This window comes from Pinus tabuliformis, chromosome X (assembly GCF_031772625.1).
Source record: "Pinus tabuliformis cultivar Carrire ecotype Pingquan chromosome X, CPIR1, whole genome shotgun sequence".
NCBI lineage: Eukaryota > Viridiplantae > Streptophyta > Pinopsida > Pinales > Pinaceae > Pinus > Pinus tabuliformis.
Window position 1 is genome coordinate 435,744,952 of NC_142308.1, and position 21,343 is coordinate 435,766,294.

At 42.8% G+C, this 21,343-nt stretch overlaps 1 protein-coding gene across 13 annotated transcripts in view; it reads right to left on the minus strand.

Moving 5' to 3' along the window:
- Window positions 1-21,343, minus strand: part of LOC149140439 (uncharacterized) — a 123,473-nt gene that overhangs the window by 77,457 nt on the left and 24,673 nt on the right. The window contains exons 2-3 of one of the 13 annotated variants that reach the window (XM_089447089.1): window positions 4,452-4,521; window positions 4,239-4,353 (exon numbers count right to left, since the gene is read on the minus strand). The exons of 10 other annotated variants lie outside the window; for them this stretch is intronic. In XM_089447089.1, the coding sequence (XP_089303215.1) occupies window positions 4,239-4,353; window positions 4,452-4,501 (165 nt within the window). In that variant the 5' untranslated portion in view covers window positions 4,502-4,521. Of the gene's footprint in view, window positions 1-4,238; window positions 4,354-4,451; window positions 4,522-21,343 lie in introns of those variants that run through there. 2 more of the 13 variants (XM_089447091.1, XM_089447088.1) reach the window with 2 other exon arrangements.

Genomic DNA, 21,343 nt, shown 5'->3' on the forward strand with positions numbered 1-21,343 from the left:
CTTTTCTTTCAAGAACATCTTCTGCTGCTCAAAACGATTTTGATATAGCCCTATGAGAGCATCCCACATCTCTTTGGCAGTGTTCTTGCCAGATATATGTGAGACTATATGGTCCCGGACTCCATCCAGGATCATCTGCTTTGCCATGGCCATCTCTTTCCTGAATTCTTTCCGTTGATCTAGATCGGTAGGTTCTGCCACAACGTTCTCTGTATAGACTTTCAGGCCATGCTCATCTAACAAGGAGTACATCTTATCCTTCCAGATGATGTAATTGGATGCTCCCTCCAACCTGTCGTGATCTCAAGCCCATCTATGGCCATTTATGAAAAAACTCGAATTGGGACGAAAATATCCCTCCTCTTGTTCGGTTGCTAGCACTACTATCCGCACTCCTTTCTGGAGTGAGAAGATCTTCTTGCTGCTATTGCCTTCTGCAACTGTTAATTTGGATTTCTGAAGCTAGAAACCCTTTGAGAGAAACTCCCTCTGTGTGTGCACTTTCTCTTTCACCCGGCACTGAATATGCTCTAGCGAACTATTGCAAATCCTCTATGACCAAATAAGAAAATCTTCTCTACGAAAATACTAGTTGTTGCTCCCTCTGCCTGCTAGAATCGCTTCTCCGGACAAATCGAACTTTCCTGCCTCCTGCAACTGGAAAATTGAACCTTGTCCAACAATTAACACTACCTGGTTAGGCACTGCACAACCTCTGAAAATTTTGGCCTACTGGTCCTTCTGAACCACGAAATTCCCCTCTTCGTCTCTGAGCCACCTGTCCGTCAAATATGCTCAAATACCATGTGAAAATTCCTTGAAATGCAACAACTAGAAATACTTCTAACTGATAAATTAATTATTCATTTTATTTCGTTAATGGAAAAATAATGAAATATTCACACAACATTTTCTTCACCAAATAAAAATACTATGGAAACAAAAATAGGAACTGAGAAATGCTAGCATACAAAAATTGACACCGTTGTTTTCAGACAATTGTCCCCAGAAAAACCCAATGTGGGAAGACCGGTACAGCAGTGAGGCTTTTATTATTATGCAGCAGCAGAAATTCTAAGTACAATAAAATGATGCCAAATTGACTTTTATGTCTGAGAGAAATATTGGCAAAAATGTCTGAGGGAATTTACCCTCCTCCTCAAGCAATCTCGGCAACTCACTCCCTCTAAAAGGCTAGTCGTCCAACCTCTGCGCAGGTCTCCACACGTGTGGCTGACAAACCCTCTCACAACAAGTCGTCATGTTTGTCTCTGTTGTTGGAGGTGACTCTAGCACTTTGGAAGACTTTCCCAGCCTCTGGATGTTGAATCGAGCTTCCCCATAGCTAAATCGAACTGCTCAATTGAGGATATGTGCAGTCCCTGTGCAACCTCCTCGAGAAATAATATGGCCTCCTCTCACTAATTCTCCAGAACTGGAAAACTCCTCCAGAATACTACTATGCTTCCCCTCTGCCACCTGCTACTCGATCACTAGCTCGATCTCATTGTTGGATCATCTGCTGTTGGGACAATGAACTGCCTTGATCACTGAGTATCTACACTAGTGTGTCCTCCATCTACCCATCGAGGACATCTTATAATCTCCAATTGGGACTCCAACGGCTACGATTAAAACTTAATTGATGGTTGAGATCATCTCCAAGTCAATATGTGTGTGTTTCTAGAGAATTCTCACCTTTCTCAATTAATTACTATTAATTAACCAATTTTCCTAAGTTAGACTCAAGAAAAACTTATATGATAATCAATTAATTTAATTGAGCTATCTCTAGGTGGAATTTCTAAAAACGATTTATGGGTTTTGAAGAACTCGTGTGTTTTAGCCTCTCCACAAAGTTTCAAGACTAGAACACCATCCGATGCTACAAAAACTAACAAATATCAGTCAGTCAATCCCTTTGATTAGCTTCAAATCCACAACAAAATCAAGATTGTCGTCACACAAATACAATCATACTCACTGCCTCCATCTACAAATCTGTAAGATGCCTACTTCAAGATGTTAATGAGATAGACAACCCAAGATATGGCCTTTCCCAAAAATAATAATGTGCTTCCAGTAAAATTACTTCAATGCATTGGGTCAGCAAGGAGGAATCCAAAAAGAGCGAAGGCGGGGCCGACTCATTGGGGAAATAATTGTTTTTCTGACAGGAACCTTGGAGAAGCATCCAACAGATATTTTTGAGCATGTGCATTGATAAAAGGATTGCAATTGGCTAGATAGAACAACATCAATTGGCTTTAAACCATATTCAGCCCTCATTTCTGGAATAATGAAAAACAAGGTGAGAATCTAATCAAAGCTTCAATCCATGAGATTTTCAGCCATCATTATTGGGAGGAATAATATGGTGAGAATATAATCAAGGTTACTAGATCTAATACTACCCACTAACAAATTAGCTAAATTGGCAGCTCTGCTAATGGGCAGATTATCACCTGATCCAAATAATTAGACAGTGCATCTAATTTCTCATTCCACTTTGTAGTTTGTCACTCTCTAGGCCCATTGAGTAACATAGAAGCCCACCCTTTCTACACAAATCAGTTTGGCAAAAATGACCCAAGGTAAAAGAATAAAGTGGCATCTAAGTAGGCAAAGGACTGTAAGAAACAAGAACTTGATAAGACAATTGACTTGAGTCACCAGCAGCTTCATAATCAACGACACAGAACGGAAAGAAAGGGCAGACAAAGTTGCAAACCTAAAAGATGACTGTGAGGCCTTCTCCTGGGGATTTAGAACCCGAAAACAAAGAATAAAAAAGTCAGAGGATAAGCCCCCAGGGGAGAAGATCACTTGGGAAAGCATGTAAACATGTTATGTAAAATATTATGAGGTCCTTGTTGATTCCCCCCAATTAACCTTTGTCCGATTAATCACCCCAGTTGCCGATTCCACTAGTCAAATCATTATTTAGACACAAAAAAAGGGTAGTAGTTGGAGTATGAAATGGAACATATTGCAGAGAAGGTGAAGAAAATTGAAGATGACAACCTCATTGGTGAGACACTCCTGCAATAGTTCAAGATTACCAACCAAATAGAAATAAAGAACCATGGAAGAAGATGGGCGGAATAGCACATTCGAAACTCCAACATGCAAGCCCCTGACAGTGCAAGTCCTACCCTTCTACCCTCCAGCAGCCACACCGACTATGTGCAGACACAATTTTCGCACATTCAAAAAATACACACATTATTCTAAAGTAAATACTAGGAATTTTATATAAATCAGCAAGGAGAGACTTTCAGGGACTCTGATTTTCTAAAACTTAAAAGGATTACAAGTATATTCGAGGCCATGTACTATATATGTGATTTTAATATAACTTGTTTTACTTTTAGTACAAGAATGCAAGGCAGCATGCCACAGTGTACTTGCTTCATCATTGTTTGCCAAAAAGATAAACCCATTCTGACGATCATTGTTGCAAATATGTACTAAATTCCGAGCCCGAGGCATTTTTCACCCTGTTTCTTTTCTAACATCATTCTTATCTTCATGGTCATGGTGTCTGTCTACCACAAAACCTGTTCTTGAGATCCTCCAAACGGCTGATAGCTCTCAATTTTGTACATTCTATCTATTTATGCATTTAATATCTTCACTAACACTACCTACTTTCAGTGAAGAAGTTTGATGGAAGAAACATTGACTACAACTTTAAACAGTTCGATCAAATATTTTCAATAAAATTGCATATTCAACCATCATAAAAAAGTGATTAGAAAGGACAGGGAGAAAAACACCAAGATACCTTCTAATCAACTATAGTTGATTTTCTCCCAAATTGACAAAACCAATACAACAGAACAATCTGTCACGCTAAAAGACTAAAGAGGGGTATTTTCTATATCTAGTTTATCTCAAAGTTACACAACACAGAATGTGCAAAGGACTCAACAAGCCCAACAGTAAGAGCATGGCTCAAATTTGTGAATACTCGGGCAGAACTGACTTGGAATAAAACTCTAAATATATAAAATATTAAATAATACTTAAACATAGATCGAGGTCAACAAAAAGGTCAAACACAACCAAAAATGTTGAGCAACTCAATCAAACTTGGTCTAAGTCACCAGGTCATAGTCAAACTCATTTAGTCTTGATCAAACTAGCAGAATCTTGGAAATTTAGACCAGATTTGACCAAGTTCTACACAAATGAGTAGACTCTACTGATCTTGGAGATAGAACAAGTAAACTCACTCCAGGACTCGCTGCATGCTCAACAAAATCAGGGAGATTTCTTTCAACAATGGTGTCCCCACCCTCCACATTCTTCGTCTCAAGGCTCAGCATGGCAGACTGCTTATCAATGCATCTGAAAAATCAAACGTTATTGCTAAGATCTCAATCTTGGCTCAGGCTATCCACTTAGAGATGCTTGAATATAATAAGAAGAGGAATACTTTCATTGACCTTTTGATGAGTATCAAAGTCTGCCTCCTGCCAAGTCCACACCAACCCATTTATGTGGGATGCAGCCTAGCTACACAAGCAAGCGAATGAGATTATTCCCCTGCTATGTTCTATTGAAATCATTGAAGCTGGTTCACTGTTTGTAGCAGAGCATAACTTATCCCACTATGTCGTCACAAGGTTGGCATGTGACAATTGCCCATAGTGGGCTCGAGAGGCAATGGAAGCACTGAACCAATGGTAGGCCAACAACAATCAAAAAGCCTAACATTGTAGCTAAAGCTAAAGGAGAATAACCATCACCTCAAATCCCAAGTTGAAGATTTGAAAGTTGAAAATGATGTTTTGAGGAATGAAAATGATACCTTAAAATTTAAATTCTAAGAATGGTAACTTAAAAGATAAGAATGAGTGTTTAGCTAAAAAGGTGCAAAGATTGAAAAATAAACTGAAAGATGCATCCAAAGTGGAAGATGAACATAAAAACAAGTAGAAAAACAAAATGTTAAAAAAAATGCATGTATACAGCAAAAACAAGAAAACAATGTCAATGGTGGCTTGTTTGATCTATGAGAGCAGGTAGATAATATAGCCCCCACCTAAGTTCAAGTCTTCAAATGACAAGCTTGTTAGTTCTTCTTGCGGTTGCACTTGTAGATGTGTGCCTGCTTATTCAAAATGCAACCAATTTGAAAGATGCTAATGGTTCCCCTGTAAAATTAATTAATTCTGGGTGTGTTATCTTTATTGTGGTAAGTAGAAGCTTACTTCTTAATTAAAATATATAAGCTTACTTCTTAATATATATATATATATATATATATATATTTCCTTTTGGAGCTTATGGATATATGCTCCCAACACAAGTTTGCCCATTTAACTAATTTCTCATTATTGTGTTATTGTGTTCAATAATGAGAAATTAGTTAAATGGGCAAACTTGCATTGGGAGCATATATCCATAAGCTCCAAAAGGAAAATTTTCCAAATCAAAGAAGAGAATAAGTCTCTCCAGGAATAACTTGAAGAAAAGAGTGAGGAATGGAAACTAACAAAAGAGAAAATTTTGAGGTTCCAAGATATAAGGGGTGCAATAAAAGATATATATGAAATTTGATATGTGACATTAGAGAAATGAAGGAAAATGACGGGATCCAAAATGAAATTTCTCTTGTTGCTAGTGCATATCTGCTGATGAAGGAAAAAAAATCTATAAATTCTTCAGAAGACAAAGTTACATGAACAACTCAAACTAGAATTGACTTCAAATCAAAATATGATTGCTAAATACTATTACTATGTTCAAAAGTTTGAAAAAGAACATCCTGGGAAAGAAACTAAATATATTAGTTTGCTTATGCATACTGACAAGTCACATGAGGATGTCCAGGGCGTTAGGGTCATAGGAGGGGCACTACTTAGGAAACTTGGATTGAAGTAGCATGTCCATTCTCCTTTTCCATAATTAACATTTTCCATGTCACATAATTATCCTAATATCCTTGATATCATCTCCATCCTTTGGGTTAACTGTCATTGGTTCGCTGGGATTTGGCACTAACATTTCCACCTCCTTGAGTTGGGCCAAAAAACATTGCCCTAGAGGTTGATGCAGCTAAAAGAATGCAAAAGCATAAGATAGCCACAACCAAAGAAAAAGAAAAGTCAAAATGCAAAAGATGGTTGGGACATGAGTTAAAATGTGGGAAAAAGCTTAGCATGAGTTGTACCCTACCTCATTAGCCACACATGCCTAAGCATGTGGAAGATATAGAACCCTTTCCATTCCTCAAGCCTATTAGACAATCCAAAGCAAGCATGCCTCCTAAAGATTTGCATATCAAGCAAAAACACTTTGAGAGAAAGGGCCATGAAAAGCTTTAAGAGGTTGAACCTTCTGGAAATGTCTACCAAGTTAATATTAGAATAATGCTATTTAGTGTTTAATGCTCATTCTTATTAGCTGTTCCTATTTTTATCTTTTTAGCAGTTTCTTAGAAGAAGCTGGTTGTTCCTATTTCCTAATAGAAACTTGATGTTTATATTTCTGTAAATATCTTTGTATTACTTATTGAGCTTCATTTGCTCATGTAAATCAATTCAATTCATTCATTGATTATGGTATCAGAGCTTGGGTATCTTTTTCGGAATAATAATTTTTTTTCTCTGGGCATGGCAATTTCTGAGCCTCGAAGCGTGGGTGGAATTTGCGCATTGTGAACATGCACATTGTTGTTCTGGTCTAGAGGCCAATTCGGGATTGCTCGAGACGGTCTATATTGACCTGCAGAAAGCGAAATTAAGTTGCAGAAAGCAAAATTACGTCTCCGCAAGGATTCGTCCTACGTAGTGGCCTATGTGGCCACGCTAGAGAGATCGTGGTCCTCTGACTCGTTGTCAAGCAACAGAGCCAAGGCTTGTGTTTTCACTCCCGCCACGCACCCCGGTTCCTTCCCGTGCCGTCTTCATCGCCAGACTGTGCTTCGTCGTGCCGACGATACGTCTCTCTCTCCGACACCGTCGGCCTCGATACTTAACAGAGCAACAACACGCTCCGAATCTTGAAGGATCAAACCTGTCAGCTATTATTATTATTGCTAGTTGTTGAAATTCAGGGCAAACACATGCATTCGACGTATTTATATTATAGTTTTTGCGTTTCGCATTTTTTTTAGCACACAATGTACTATTCTCCCTACGTACCTCCTGAGGTCCGAATTTGCTCTTCTGTTGATGAACGGAGATTCTATACTGGCTTCGCCTAAGTCTTGAGGTTAGTTCTTGTCTGTGGCTAGAGGACTGGTCTGATAACCTCGACTATCCGTGGAAGGGCATCATCCAAATTCTGTGTCCGAGTTACAGGCTCCTGTGGTAAGAAATCCAAGTTCTGTTGCAGGCCTCTATGGTGGGTCCGAGAAGATCCAAGTTCTGTCAGAAAACCCTTCTGTAACCAGAGAATGGCCATTGCCTGACAATGGCTGCTGGAAATCGATCGGAAGATTAATGACAGAACACCAGATTTTAGCATTTGCATAGTGCTAACTGCTTTTGTATGACATTTCTGGTGGGCCGTATTACGTTGACTACATAAAATCTGCAGTCTCTCTCACACATCCGCCTGGACTGAATGTGTACGTCAGACGTATCAGTTTTGAGTATCTTCATTTGTTGTGTTTCGAGCACTGCTGAAAGCCTGTGGGGATTCTTGCCCAGTAAGTTATTTTGGTCAAAAATCGTGCTCTATATATATTTCCTTGAACTCGCTTCTCAGAACAATTTCTAGTTCTATTTTATATTGAACCAGCACTTACCAGTTTTTGTCCAGGATCAACCGACATCTGCATTGAAATCCGTGCCAGACCCCTTTGTTGTTTTCTATATCTTGGGCAACGTACAAATGGCTTCGCTAACCAATCTGATGTTGGAAGGCAGTCAGCGCTTTAATGGCACCAATTATAACATCTGGAAACAGAGAATGTTGACCATTTTTTAATATAGGCGTCTTGATCAGCTCGTTTTAGGGAAAGAGCTTCGTCCTGGTACATCTGGTACAAATCAAGATAAGTTTGATGATCGAAACCGAGAGGTTGTTATGCTTCTCAAACTCTCTGTGATTGATGATCAGTTACCACAGATTCCTTCTGACAAGACAGCTGCTGAAATTTGGCAACATCTGAAGGAATTGCACGAGACATCCGACAAGAGCAGAGCTTTCTTTCTCAAGAATCAGTTGTTCTCCATCATGATGGATGAACATATGTCTTTACAGGAACATCTTAACAAGATTAAAGACATTCGAGATCAACGCGAAGCCATTGGTCGAATCATGGAGGAAGAAGGTATGGTAGTCATCACTCTGAAAAGTCTACCAAAATCTTATGAGCACTTCATAGAAACACTCAACATTACCTCCACTAATGTTGATCTGAAGTTTCCAGAGCTATGCAACAAACTCATGCAGCAGGATCGTTGGAAATAACAGTTTGGTAGTGGTGCCTCATCAGCCTCCTCAGAAAATGCTTTTGCTGCCAAATATCAATCCTCTCAGTCCTTTCAGCAGAAAGGTTCTTCTCAGCTTTTTGATCCTGCTAGGAAGAAAAATGTGCAGTGTAATTATTGTCACAAATTTGGCCACATAAAGAAAGATTGCCGACAGAGGATTGCTTCTGAGCAGAAGAAACAGGGAGGGCCCCATCAAACAGCGAATGTTGCAGAACATTCCGAGCAGACAAAATCTGCCTTTTACACCTTTAAGGCTAAAAGGTCTTCAGAACATGTCCCGTCTTCGGCCTGGTACATTGACTCTGGTGCATCACGCCATTTCTCTCACAGGCGTGACTGGTTTATTGACTTCTCACCTTTCAGTGATTCTGTGGTATTCGGCGGAGGTGAAGAGTACACATTGGTTGGCAGAGGTACAGTTCAGATCCAGTCTGGTGGGTGCACACTCATCTTCCTGAATGTGTACTATGTTCCTGGTATGGAAATTAATCTGTTGTCTGTCAGCCAGATTATGAGGGACTCTCCTCAGCTTGATGTAGTGTTCAGTGCGCACAAGTGCTCCATTATTGACAGGGAGACTAGTCTTACAATTGTTGTTGGCCTAGAGGATCATGGTCTATACAGGCTTCTTGACACTGGTGATTCTCCATAAGTGGCTCTAGCAGCTCGTGTTTCTCCCATCAACACTTTGTGGCATCAGCGATATGGGCATCTAAACATGCAGTGTCTCTGTCAGCTCTCTCGGGAGGGACTTGTGTCAGGGTTACCTGATATTCAGACTCAGCAGTTGGGAGTATGCGACGCCTGTCGAGCTGGCAAGCAACATCAGTCTTCATTCAAGGATGGAGAATCTTGGCGCGCATCTAAGTTACTCCAGTTAATTCATGCTGATATTTGTGGGCCTATGAATGCATCTTCTATTACTTGTTGCAGAGATTTTTTGCTTATTGTAGATGATTTCAGTAGAAAGATGTGGGTGTACTTTCTAAAATATAAATTTGATGTATTTAGTATCTTTTAGAAGTTTAAATCCTTAGTTGAAAAAGAATCTAGCTGTAATATCATAACTCTTAGGACAGATAACGGGGGGGAATTTTGTTCTTCTGCTTTCTCCAACTTCTGTGATACTCATGGCATCAAACGTCAGTTAACTACACCCTACACTCCTCAACAGAACAGTGTTGTCGAACGCCGCAACCGTACGATTGTTGAAATGGCTCGTTCCATGTTACAACACAGGAGTGTTCCAAACAAATTCTGCGCTGAAGCAGTATTTACTATTGTCTATCTTCTTAACTGATCACCTACTCACGTTGTTAAAGGTAAGACTCCCGAAGAGGTTTGGTCTGGTCGTAAGCCTAAGATCAGTGACCTCAAAGTATTTGGCTCGGTTGCATATGTTTGGATTCTAGCTGCTAAGCGCTCTAAGTTGGATTCCAAAAGCCAAAAACTCATGATGACAGGGTACAGTGATCATCACAAGGCATATAGGCTGATAGATATAGCCATTGGTCGTCTTAGCTTTAGTCGGGATGTAGTATTTGATGAAGACAGAGGATTCTTTCAGTCTCTTCCTACTGAGCAGTGTTCTGAGGATCAGCCTCACAGTGTTCTGCTTCCGGTAGGTCCACCTGATGGGAGGGATGATGCAACATCAGTATTTGATGATACACTACCTGTGCTTCCTCCGGAAAATAACCCTCCTCTGGCTGCTCCTATTGTTCCTGAGCCTTCTCCACCTCCCCCTAATATTGGTTCTTCTACTCTCCGGCCTAAATGGCGGGCTAAAACCATTGGTGATCTCCGGGATAATGAGCTCCTTGAAGGTAGAACTTCTAGACATAAGAGCAAACAGCAGTCTACAGTAAATATTGCTCTTATGGCTAACCTGCACAGTATTTTTGAGCCTCAAACCTATTTAGAAGCTAAGGGTACACCTGAGTGGGAACAAGCTATGGAAGCTGAATTCCAGAGTCTTCAGAAGAATCACACTTGGACACTTTCTGATCTCCCTGCAGGGCAAAAGCCCTAGCTGCAAATGGGTGTATAAAGTGAAATACAAAGAAGACGGAACCCTAGACAAGTATAAAGCTCACCTTGTTGCTCGAGGGTTCTCACAGAAGGAAGGCATTAACTATGAGGATACTTTTGCTCCTATAGCCAAGATGAGTACCATACGGCTTGTCCTTGCCTTAGCAGCTCAATTCAATTGGAAATTCCATCAGATGGATGTAAAGAGTACTTTTCTGAATGGTGACTACAGGAAGAAGTCTACATGACGCAGCCTCCAGGATTCAAGGTTGTCGGTCAAGAACAAAAAGTCTATAGATTAGTCAAAGCACTCTATGGTCTGAAACAAGCTCCTCGGGCTTGGTACATGAAAATTGATCAATACCTCACAAATCATGGTTTTTAGCGGAGTCCATCTGATGCAAACCTGTATATCAAGCATACTGGTGATGATATTCTGTTTGTGGTTGTCTATGTGGATGACCTTATCATTACTGGCAACTCAACACATTTGATCCATGGGATCAAACAGGATTTATGCAGCACTTTTGATATGACAAATTTAGGACTTCTTCATTATTGTTTGGGGGTTGAAGTGTGGCAGACTGAGAACAACATCTTTCTATCTCAGTCCAAGTATGCCAGAAATCTTGTGGACAGATTCAGAATGCAGGATTGCAAACCTGCCACGGCTCCTATGGAACCAGGGCTCAAACTTTCAGCATAGTCATCCTCACCCCTTGTGGATGAAACTTTATTCAGGGAATTAGTGGGCAGCCTCATCTACCTTACTGCCACTAGACCTGACATCAGTTTTGCAGTGAGCTACATTTCCCGCTTCATGTCAGCTCCTAAGGCTGATCATTGGCTAGCAGCGAAGCGTGTGTTGTGTTATGTGCGTGGCACTCCTGATTATGGACTTTTGTACACTCGAAGTTTCGATCCTATACTCAATGGTTACACAGATTCTGACTGGGCCGGTTCGATTGATGACTGTAAATCTACAACTGGGTATGTGTTTAATCTAGGATCCGGTGCTGTCACCTGGACTAGTAAGAAGCAACGGGCAGTGGCTCTCTCCTCAATAGAAGCAGAGTATCGGGGAGTAGTTAAGGCATCTTGTGAGGCAGTTTGGCTTCGACGTATGCTTGCGGATATGCATGTTTTTCAGACAGGTCCTACTCCCTTGTTCTGCGATAATCAGGGAGTGCTCAAACTTGCCAAGAATCTAGTCTTTCATGAACGAACAAAGCATGTAGAAACCCATTGTCACTACATTCGCCAGCTTGTTGAAGACGGATATGTTCAGTTGCAATATGTTCCCACAATGGAGTAGCCCGCTGACATCTTCACTAAGCCTCTTGGTCCTGATAAGTTTGTAAAATTCAGAGGGTCTATCGGTGTTGTAAATAGATTGAGCATTAAGGGAGGGTATTAGAATAATGCTATTTAGTGTTTAATGCTCATTCTTATTAGTTGTTTCTATTTTTATCTTTTTAGCAGTTTCTTAGAAGAAATTGGTTGTTTCTATTTCCTAATAGAAACTTGATGTTTCTATTTCTGTAAATATCTTTGTATTACTTATTGAGCTTCATTTGCTCATGTAAATCAATTCAATTCATTCATTGATTAGTTAAGAACACACAAGTACACAAAACAAAGAGGTTGGCATTCCCCAAAAAAAAAGAAACAATCGGTTCAAACACAAGGCAAAGAACTTCAAGTGGATGATCTAGTCCATGTTGATGGTATTCCTATCCCAGTTAAGGTCCTTGGTAAAGTAGGAATTGGATACTTTAACATTGCTAAGCTTGATGGTGAACTCTTTCCTTCACCAATAAGAGGAAACCACCTTACTTTGTTCAATGGAATTTGATGGATTGTAGATGAGTATTTGCATTACATTTGTGTGTTGCATTTTGTCTGAGCATCCTACTTATTACATTTATCATGATGTTGTGTTGCATCCTAGATTAGATTGCATTAGTTAGCTTCTTCTTTTCTATATGAATTTTATTACATCATATAAAAACAAGGGTGACGATCAACACTTGTGCACTTGCTTCCAAACAAGTTGATTTGAGTGTGCAATGACAGCTCTGCAAGCCCAAGCGATTGTTGGGTTTCTCATGGCTCCCTGTTCAAGCATGTGTATCATGCGCTCCTCGAGCTAGAGCTAGGTGATGCCCACCAAAATGTGTAACCCCATAACAGGAAAAATTTTCTCCTATTTTAGAGAGCCAATCAACCAACAACCCTACACAATTACTCATTGATGATAATATGTCAGTTTCATCTGCCATATGCATCGGTCATACACCTCTCACCATTCAACATTCCTCTTGAATGAAGGTGGGCTACCACTCAACAAGTACTTTGACCATTTTGCAATTGAGTGCGTTTACTTAATGTTTTGGGCATTTAGAATGGATAAAAGGGTGATCTGCATGATTGACTAATCTTGATTGTAAACTTGTTCTCTCACCCTACCAAGGGGGTTAATCTTTAGCCCTAGTCCAATGGGACCTCCCCTAAGGCCTTTGGCTCATACGAGGGGAACTACTTGGGAAACTTGGATTGAAGTAGTGCATCCATTCTCCTTTTCCATACTTGACATTTTCCATGTCACATCATTATCCTTGATATCATCTCCCATCCTTAAAGTTAACTGTCATTTGTTCATTGGATTTTGGCACTCACATTTCCACATCCTTGATTCGGGCCGGAAAACAATGCCTTGGAGGTTGATGCAACTAAAAGAATGAAAAAGCATAAGATGGCCACAAGAAAGAAAAGGAGAAGTCAAAATGTAGAAGATGGCTAGAACATGAGTTAGCAAGTGAGAAAAAATCTAGCATGAGCTCTACCCCCCTCATTAGCCATCACCCGGTTCCTGAGCACTTAATACTCCATCTCATCAAAAGGAACCCTTGCATGTCCCAATCATGATGAGCGATAAAACAAATGCTACATCCTTAGAAACCGAATTCGTCCTCCCTCCCCCCCCCCCCCACGTGATCCAGGTGGATATTGGTGGCCACCTGCCAAGTCCACCTGGACCCCCACCATTGTCTTTCTCAGCATTTTCAGTTTCCTTAATTGTAGCACAGTTTACTATTTTTAGCAGTTTTTCGGGTCCTGAACTTCCGGAGCCGTTTTGAGGCCCTAAACGACGTTTTTTTGGGAATCTGGGGCAACATGGGTCCATGGACCGATGTTGCCTCCCAAAGTGGTAGTACTCGGATAGATCTTTCTAACGAGCTATTGTACGCGTCAAACGGAGATCATATGCCAAAGTTACGACCCCGGGAAGTTGATGTACCAATTTATCCCCAAACGGGGCCCACAGTTTGGCGTTTCATCTCCTAGGGTTAGGTTTTGGAATGTTAAGGGTTTTCCATTGTTTCTCAACAATAAATAGGCCTTTGAGCCTCATTGTAACACAGTTCAGAGGCATGTAGCCATCACATCTCTTCTCAGAGATAAGCTACCATCGCCCTAGCTAGTTTATTTCCATTTCTGTTTGTAAGCATATTTCAGTATTTTCCATTAATGAAATGAAGTATTATTTCCGCTGCATCTTTGTGTATATGGTTATCTCTGTAATTTGTTGCGTTCCTGTTTAAATCCGGATCAGTGGTATCAGAGCGGTCTGCTTTTTCTCTGTTTTTCTTTGCATGTCCCCAACAAGGTCGGGATATAAGGAGTTAGGGCTTGAACTGGTTGAACCTTTGCAAGACCAGCCTCGCAAATCCCGACGGCCTCCCATGGCGGACGAGAAGAAAGACGAGGGGGCAGGAGATCCCATCAAAATCTTGCTCGAAGAAGCGCTCGAGCGACAACGGAACGCGATGATGGACAGCTTTGCGCAGATCCTTCAGCGGCTACCCAGAAGCGGCGCATCGGCTTCCAGCAGCTCCTCTGGAAACGCCACACCCTTTAAGGTACAAGTTAATTTTGAAATCCCCATATTCGAGGGTCAGATAGACGCCGATGCCGTAGATAAATGGTTAAATCTGCTAGAGGGTTATTTTTCTGTTCATGAATTTTCGAGTCGGGAAAAGATTGTTTTTGCTCTTCTCAAAGCAGCCCCCCACGTCAAGGACTGGTGGGAAACCTACTGCGAGCAGAAGGATGAAAGTACTGGCTCACTATTTTCAGCCGCACCCACCTGGGATTCGTTCCGGGATGCCATCAAGGAGCAGTACTACCCTGTCGGAAGCTATGAGGATGAATACATAAAGTGGACCACGCTGCGGCAGGGAAGGGACCAAGACGTGCCGGAGTTCACCAATCTTTTCCATACCCTTCGCACAAAGTTGGGTATCAAGGATTCGGAGCAACATTTGATACTCAAATACCGTGGCTGCCTGCACAAGTACATCCAGGAAGAAATACAGTTCCTAAACATCCCCTCGCTCGGCGCAGCATACCGGTATGCCGTCAAGGTCGAGCAGAAGTTTAAACAAAAGAAGCGAGACTTTGGATCTGCGAATCCAAAGCAGGGAAAGGTGCCCCTAAACCACAGAACAAAGGACAAAGCCAAGGCGGGACAGCCCAAGACAACCAGCCGAAGCTGCAAGCAAAGAGCAATGCCACGAAGCCGAGAAAGGACACTGGAAAATGGTGCGAGTTCCATAAGAGCTCCACTCACAACACAAGTGAGTGTCGGGCCAAGCAGTCACTGGTGGCTGAGCTAAAGGTTTCAGAATCAGATGCATGTTCCGACTCTGAGTCAGAACCCGATAAGGGGTATGAAAAAGGGAAGCAGAACATTGATGCGGATCCCAGCGCCACTGTTGCTACCGCAAAGATCCAGAAAAATGAACCCGAAGATCCAGAGGAGGAGGAGCGTCTCTTCCACTCCCAGATGTGGGTAAAGGGCTCCCCGATACAGTTCATTGTTGATAGCGGGAGTCAAAAGAACCTCATTTCGGCAGAGGTCGTGAAGCGGTTGGGCTTACCGACCACAGCACATCCACAACCATACACCATTGGGTGGCTTCACCAAGGGCGAGATCTTCGCGTGAGCCAGCAATGTCGCCTTCCATACAACATCAAGCCCTTCACGGATGAGGTATTGTGTGACATTGCTCCCCTTGAAGTTTGTGATGTATTACTAGGACAACCATACTTGTGGAAGCGACATGCTGTGTATGAATCAAGGCCCCGTGCTGTTATTATTACATTGGGAAATAAGTTGTTCAGGATACCAGAGGTAGCACCACCTGCCGCCATCTCTTTGATTACTGCAAAACAATGCAGTAAGATCATTTCCAAAACCAGGAAATTTGTTTTCCTGATGATACGCCCTCAAGGGAAGAAGAAGACAGTGGCCGCGGCCTCCAAACGGGGTCCCTCTGCACGGCAGCTACAGATGGATAAGATTGTGGAGGAGTACGAAGACATCTTCACCTCCCCGGCAGGGGTTCCTCTGCACTGTCAAGTCAAGCACTCCATCGATCTGACCCCAGGTGCGCCGCTACCCAATGGACCAATTTATCGACGCTCCGTTCTGGAGAACAATGAAATCAAGAGCCAGATTCAGGAGCTCCTGCAGAAAGGTCACATCCGTCCGAGTTCTTCGCCCTGTGGGAGCCCGATATTGTTGGTACAGAAGAAGGATGGGACGTGGAGACTCTGTATTGACTATCGGGCGCTGAACAAGATCACTGTCCGTAATAGGTACCCGATCCCGCGGATTGATGACCTCCTAGACCAACTAAAGGGGGCGAAATATTTCAGCAAGATCGATCTGAAGTCAGGATATCACCAGGTACCAATTGAACCCTCAGATGTGTGGAAGACTGCCTTCAAATCCAAGGAGGGCCTCTTCGAATGGTTGGTCATGCCTTTCGGATTGACGAATGCTCCTGCAACCTTTATGAGGCTAATGGATGACATCTTGCGGCCATTCACCAACTCCTTTGTAGTAGTATACTTGGATGACATTCTGATCTTCAGCCAGAGTTGGGAAGAGCACCTCCACCACATCCGACAGGTTCTCCAAACACTGCGGCAACACAAGCTATGTGCCAATTTGGAGAAATGCACTTTTGGCATGACCGAGGTTCAGTATCTGGGATACATCATTGATGAACAGGGGGTGCATGTCGATCCAGCCAAGGTCCAAGTCATTCAGGATTGGCCCTCTCCAACCACTCTAACAGAGCTCCGCAGCTTTCTAGGTCTTGCCAACTTCTACCGCAGGTTTGTGTTGGGATTTTCTCATATTTCTTGGCCCTTGAGTCAAGTCACCAAGGGCGGGGCAAAAGCAAAATTCTTTTGGTCTGAATCTCAACAGAAGGCATTCATGGAGTTGAAGGACCGCCTCTGCACGGCACCAGTGCTCGCGTTACCAGATTTACAACAACCATTTGAGGTCGAGACAGATGCCTCTGACTATGCTATTGGGGCAGTCCTTACTCAACATGGACATCCAGTGGCATATCACAGTGAAACACTTTCAGACACAGTCCGGAAGTACCCCACCTATGATAAAGAGATGTATTCCATTGTACAGGCCTGCCGACAATGGAAGCATTACATTTTGGGGAAGGAAACGGTCATCCACACAGACCACCGACCTCTGCAGTTCATACAGACCCAAGGGAAATTGCAGAATGATCGCCATTAGAAGTGGTCTACATACCTGCAACAGTTTCACTTGAATATCAAGTATAAAAAGGGCAGCACCAATAATGTTGCAGATTGCCTCAGTCGACCACCGATCATGGCGCTGACCACCGTGCTCAACTCTTGCGGGCACGAGACTTCTGATTGGCCACTTCTCTACAAAAGCGACCCAGAATTCGGCCACACATACCAGACACTCTTGGAGGGTCGGCAGGTTGCAGATTTTCACCTCCAGGATGCCCTATTATGCCACCTCGGTCACCTTTGTGTTCCTTCAAGCGAGCGTGCCAAGATGATTTGGGAAGCACACTACAGTCGGGCTGCTGGGCATTTCGGGGTCGAGAAAACAGTGGCAGTACTGCAAAACTATTTCTATTGGCCGAATCTTCGACAGGATGTTGGGAAGTACATCCGATCATGTACTGCCTGTGCCATTGCCAAACCGACCATTAAGAAGCAAGGCCTCTATACCCCGTTGCCTACCCCTAGTCGACCTTGGGAATCCATCTCCATGGATTACATGTCAGGCCTTCCTTCCACTAAGCATGGAAATGACTGTGTTTTTGTGGTCGTCGACAGGTTCTCAAAGATGGCCATTATGATGGCCTGCAAGAAGAATATCACAGCAGAGGCCACTGCTAAACTCTTCTTTGAACGAGTGTGGGTGCACTTTGGGATCCCACAGTCTATCATCTCAGATCGGGACAGTCGGTTTCTCAGCACCTTTTGGTCCAGTCTCTGGTCAATGCTGGACACCAAACTCACGAAGTCCACAGCCTTCCATCCTCAAACTGATGGCCAGACAGAGGTTGTCAATAGGATGATTGTGCACATTCTGCGCATGTATAACTCAAAGCATCCTCGCACATGGGACGAGAGCCTCCCCTACGTTCAGCACAGCTACAACCGAGCTCTTCACAGCTCCACTGGCCATAGCCCTTTTCAGGTGGGCTTGGGATTCCAGCCACTATGCCCCATTGATGTGGCCATGCCACTTGCAGCTACTCACATGAATTCAGCTCATGTCCAGTCCGAAACAGATAAGGCCACCAGCTTCATTGAGCGCATCCAACATATTCGCCAGCAGGTCCATGACATCCTTGAGAAATCAAATGCCAAGTACAAGCAGCGACATGATCAACATCGGGTGCCACACAAGTTTCAGGTGGGCGACAAAGTCTGGTTGCATTTGCAAAAGGAACGCCTTACTGGAGCCTATCGGAAATTGAGACCACTCCGATATGGTCCTTACACCATTACTAAGGCTATGGGAGACAATGCATTTGAGCTCAGCATTCCCCCATTCCTTGGCCTGCACCCAGTGTTCAATGTGGACCGCCTTCGGCCATACCTTCCACCATTGCTAGACACATCCGCCATTGCAGAACAGCTCAAACCCACAGAATTAAATCCAGATTGCATGGAACAAGCTGCAACTGATCGGATCATGGACACACAGATCAAGAACACTCGCCAACAGAATATCCAACTGTATCGAGTTGTCAAAGCAGGCCAACTCCTTCAGCAGGGCAAGTGGCTCACCAGGGAACAAGTTCAGCAGAAGTTTCCTCATCTCATGGAGGAGCTCAACGCAATGGGGACCATTGCTTCCTAAGGGGGGAGGAATGATCCAGGTGGATATTGGTGGCCACCTGCCAAGTCCACCTGGACCCCCACCATTGTCTTTCTCAGCATTTTCAGTTTCCTTAATTGTAGCACAGTTTACTATTTTTAGCAGTTTTTCGGGTCCTGAACTTCCGGAGCCGTTTTGAGGCCCTAAACGACGTTTTTTTGGGAATCTGGGGCAACATGGGTCCATGGACCGATGTTGCCTCCCAAAGTGGTAGTACTCGGATAGATCTTTCTAACGAGCTATTGTACGCGTCAAACGGAGATCATATGCCAAAGTTACGACCCCGGGAAGTTGATGTACCAATTTATCCCCAAACGGGGCCCACAGTTTGGCGTTTCATCTCCTAGGGTTAGGTTTTGGAATGTTAAGGGTTTTCCATTGTTTCTCAACAATAAATAGGCCTTCGAGCCTCATTGTAACACAGTTCAGAGGCATGTAGCCATCACATCTCTTCTCAGAGATAAGCTACCATCGCCCTAGCTAGTTTATTTCCATTTCTGTTTGTAAGCATATTTCAGTATTTTCCATTAATGAAATGAAGTATTATTTCCGCTGCATCTTTGTGTATATGGTTATCTCTGTAATTTGTTGCGTTCCTGTTTAAATCCGGATCACCACGTGTCCCAAATCCTATGTTGGACACGATTCTCGAGGGACATGTGTCTGATTCGTGGGTCAAGTGTGTCCGAACATGAGGGATTTGTGGACCTAACAAATCTAATTCACCCAAGCAGCGTGTCACAGTTTTGGGACACGTGTCCCTCTCAAAAAGTGTGCCACGACTCTAAAACAGTGCGAACAATCGCATATGGATTTCCAATCAAATTCATTAATCATGAGCAAGCTGAAGCTCAATAATAATACAGAGATATTTACAATAATAGAAACATCAAGTTTCTATGTATAATATGGAAACAATCAGTTTCATCTAAGAAACTGCTAAAAGAATAAAAAAATAGCAACAGCTAAAAGAATGAGCATTAAATACTAAAAAGGAATACTCTAATACCCTCCCTTAATGCTCAATCTATTTACAACACCAATAGACCCTCTGAATTTTACAAATTTATCAGGACCAAGAGGCTTGGTGAAAATGTCGGCGGGCTGCTCTGTTGTGGGAACATATTGCAACTGAACTGAGCCGTCTTCAACAAGTTGGCGAATGTAGTGGCAATGAGTTTCCACATGCTTTGTTCGTTCATGAAAGACTGGATTCTTGGCAAGTTTGAGCACTCCCCGATTATCACAAAACAAAGAAGTAGGCCCGGTCTGGGAAACATGCATATCTGCCAGCATACGTCGAAGCCAAACTGCCTCACATGATGCCTTAACTGCTCCCCGATATTCTGCTTCTGTTGAGGAGAGAGCCACTGCCTGTTGCTTCTTACTAGTCCAAGTAACAGCACCAGATCCTAGATTAAACACATACCCAGCTGTAGATTTACGGTCATCAACTGAACTGGCCCAGTCAGAATCAGTGTAACCCCTGAGTATAGGATTGGAACTTCGAGTGTATAGGAGGCCATAATCAGAAGTGCCACGCACATATCGTAGCACACGCTTTGTTGCGTTCCAATGATCAGCTTTAGGAGCTGACATGAAGCAGGAAATATAGCTTACTGCAAAACTAATGTCAGGTCTGGTAGCAGTAAGATAGATGAGACTGCCCACTAATTGCCTGAATAAAGTTTCATCCACAAGTGGAGAGGAGGACTGTACTGAAAGTTTGAGCCCTGGTTCCATAGGAGTCGTGGCCGGTTTGCAATCCTGCATTCTGAACCTGTCCACAAGATTTTTTGGCATACTTGGACTGAGAGAGAAAGATCTGATTTTCAGTTTGCCAAACTTCAACCCCCAGACAGTAACGAAGAAGTCCTAAGTCTGTCATCTCAAAAGTTCTGCATAAATCTTGTTTGATCCCATGGATCAAATGTGCGAAGCTGCCAGTAATGATAAGGTCATCCACATAGACAACCACAAACAAGATATCATCACCAGTATGCTTGATGTACAGGTTTGCATCAGATGGGCTCCGCTGAAAACCTTGATCTGTCAGGTACTGATCAATTTTCATGTACCAAGCCCGAGGAGCTTGTTTCAATCCATAGATTGCTTTAGCTAACCAACACACTTTCTGTTCTTGACCAGCAACCTTGAATCCTGGAGGCTGCGTCATGTAGACTTCTTCTTGGAGATCGCCATTTAGGAAAGCACTTTTTACATCCATCTGATGAACTTTCCATTTGAACTGAGCTGCTAGGGCAACGACAAGCCTTATGGTACTCATCTTGGTTGTAGGAGCAAAAGTCTCCTCATAGTCGATGCCTTCCTTCTGTGAGAACCCTCGAGCCACAAGCCGAGCTTTATACTTGTCTATTGTTCCATCAGCTTTGTATTTCACTTTATACACCCATTTGCAGCCTATGGGCTTTTTCCCTGCAGGAAGATCAGAAAGTGTCCATGTGTGATTCTTCTGAAGACTCTGGAATTCGGCTTCCATAGCCTGTTCCCACTCAGATGTACCCTTAGCCTCTGAATAGGTTTCAGGCTCAAAAACACTGTGTAGGTTAGCCATAAGAGCAAAATTGACTGTAGACTGTTGTCTGTTCTT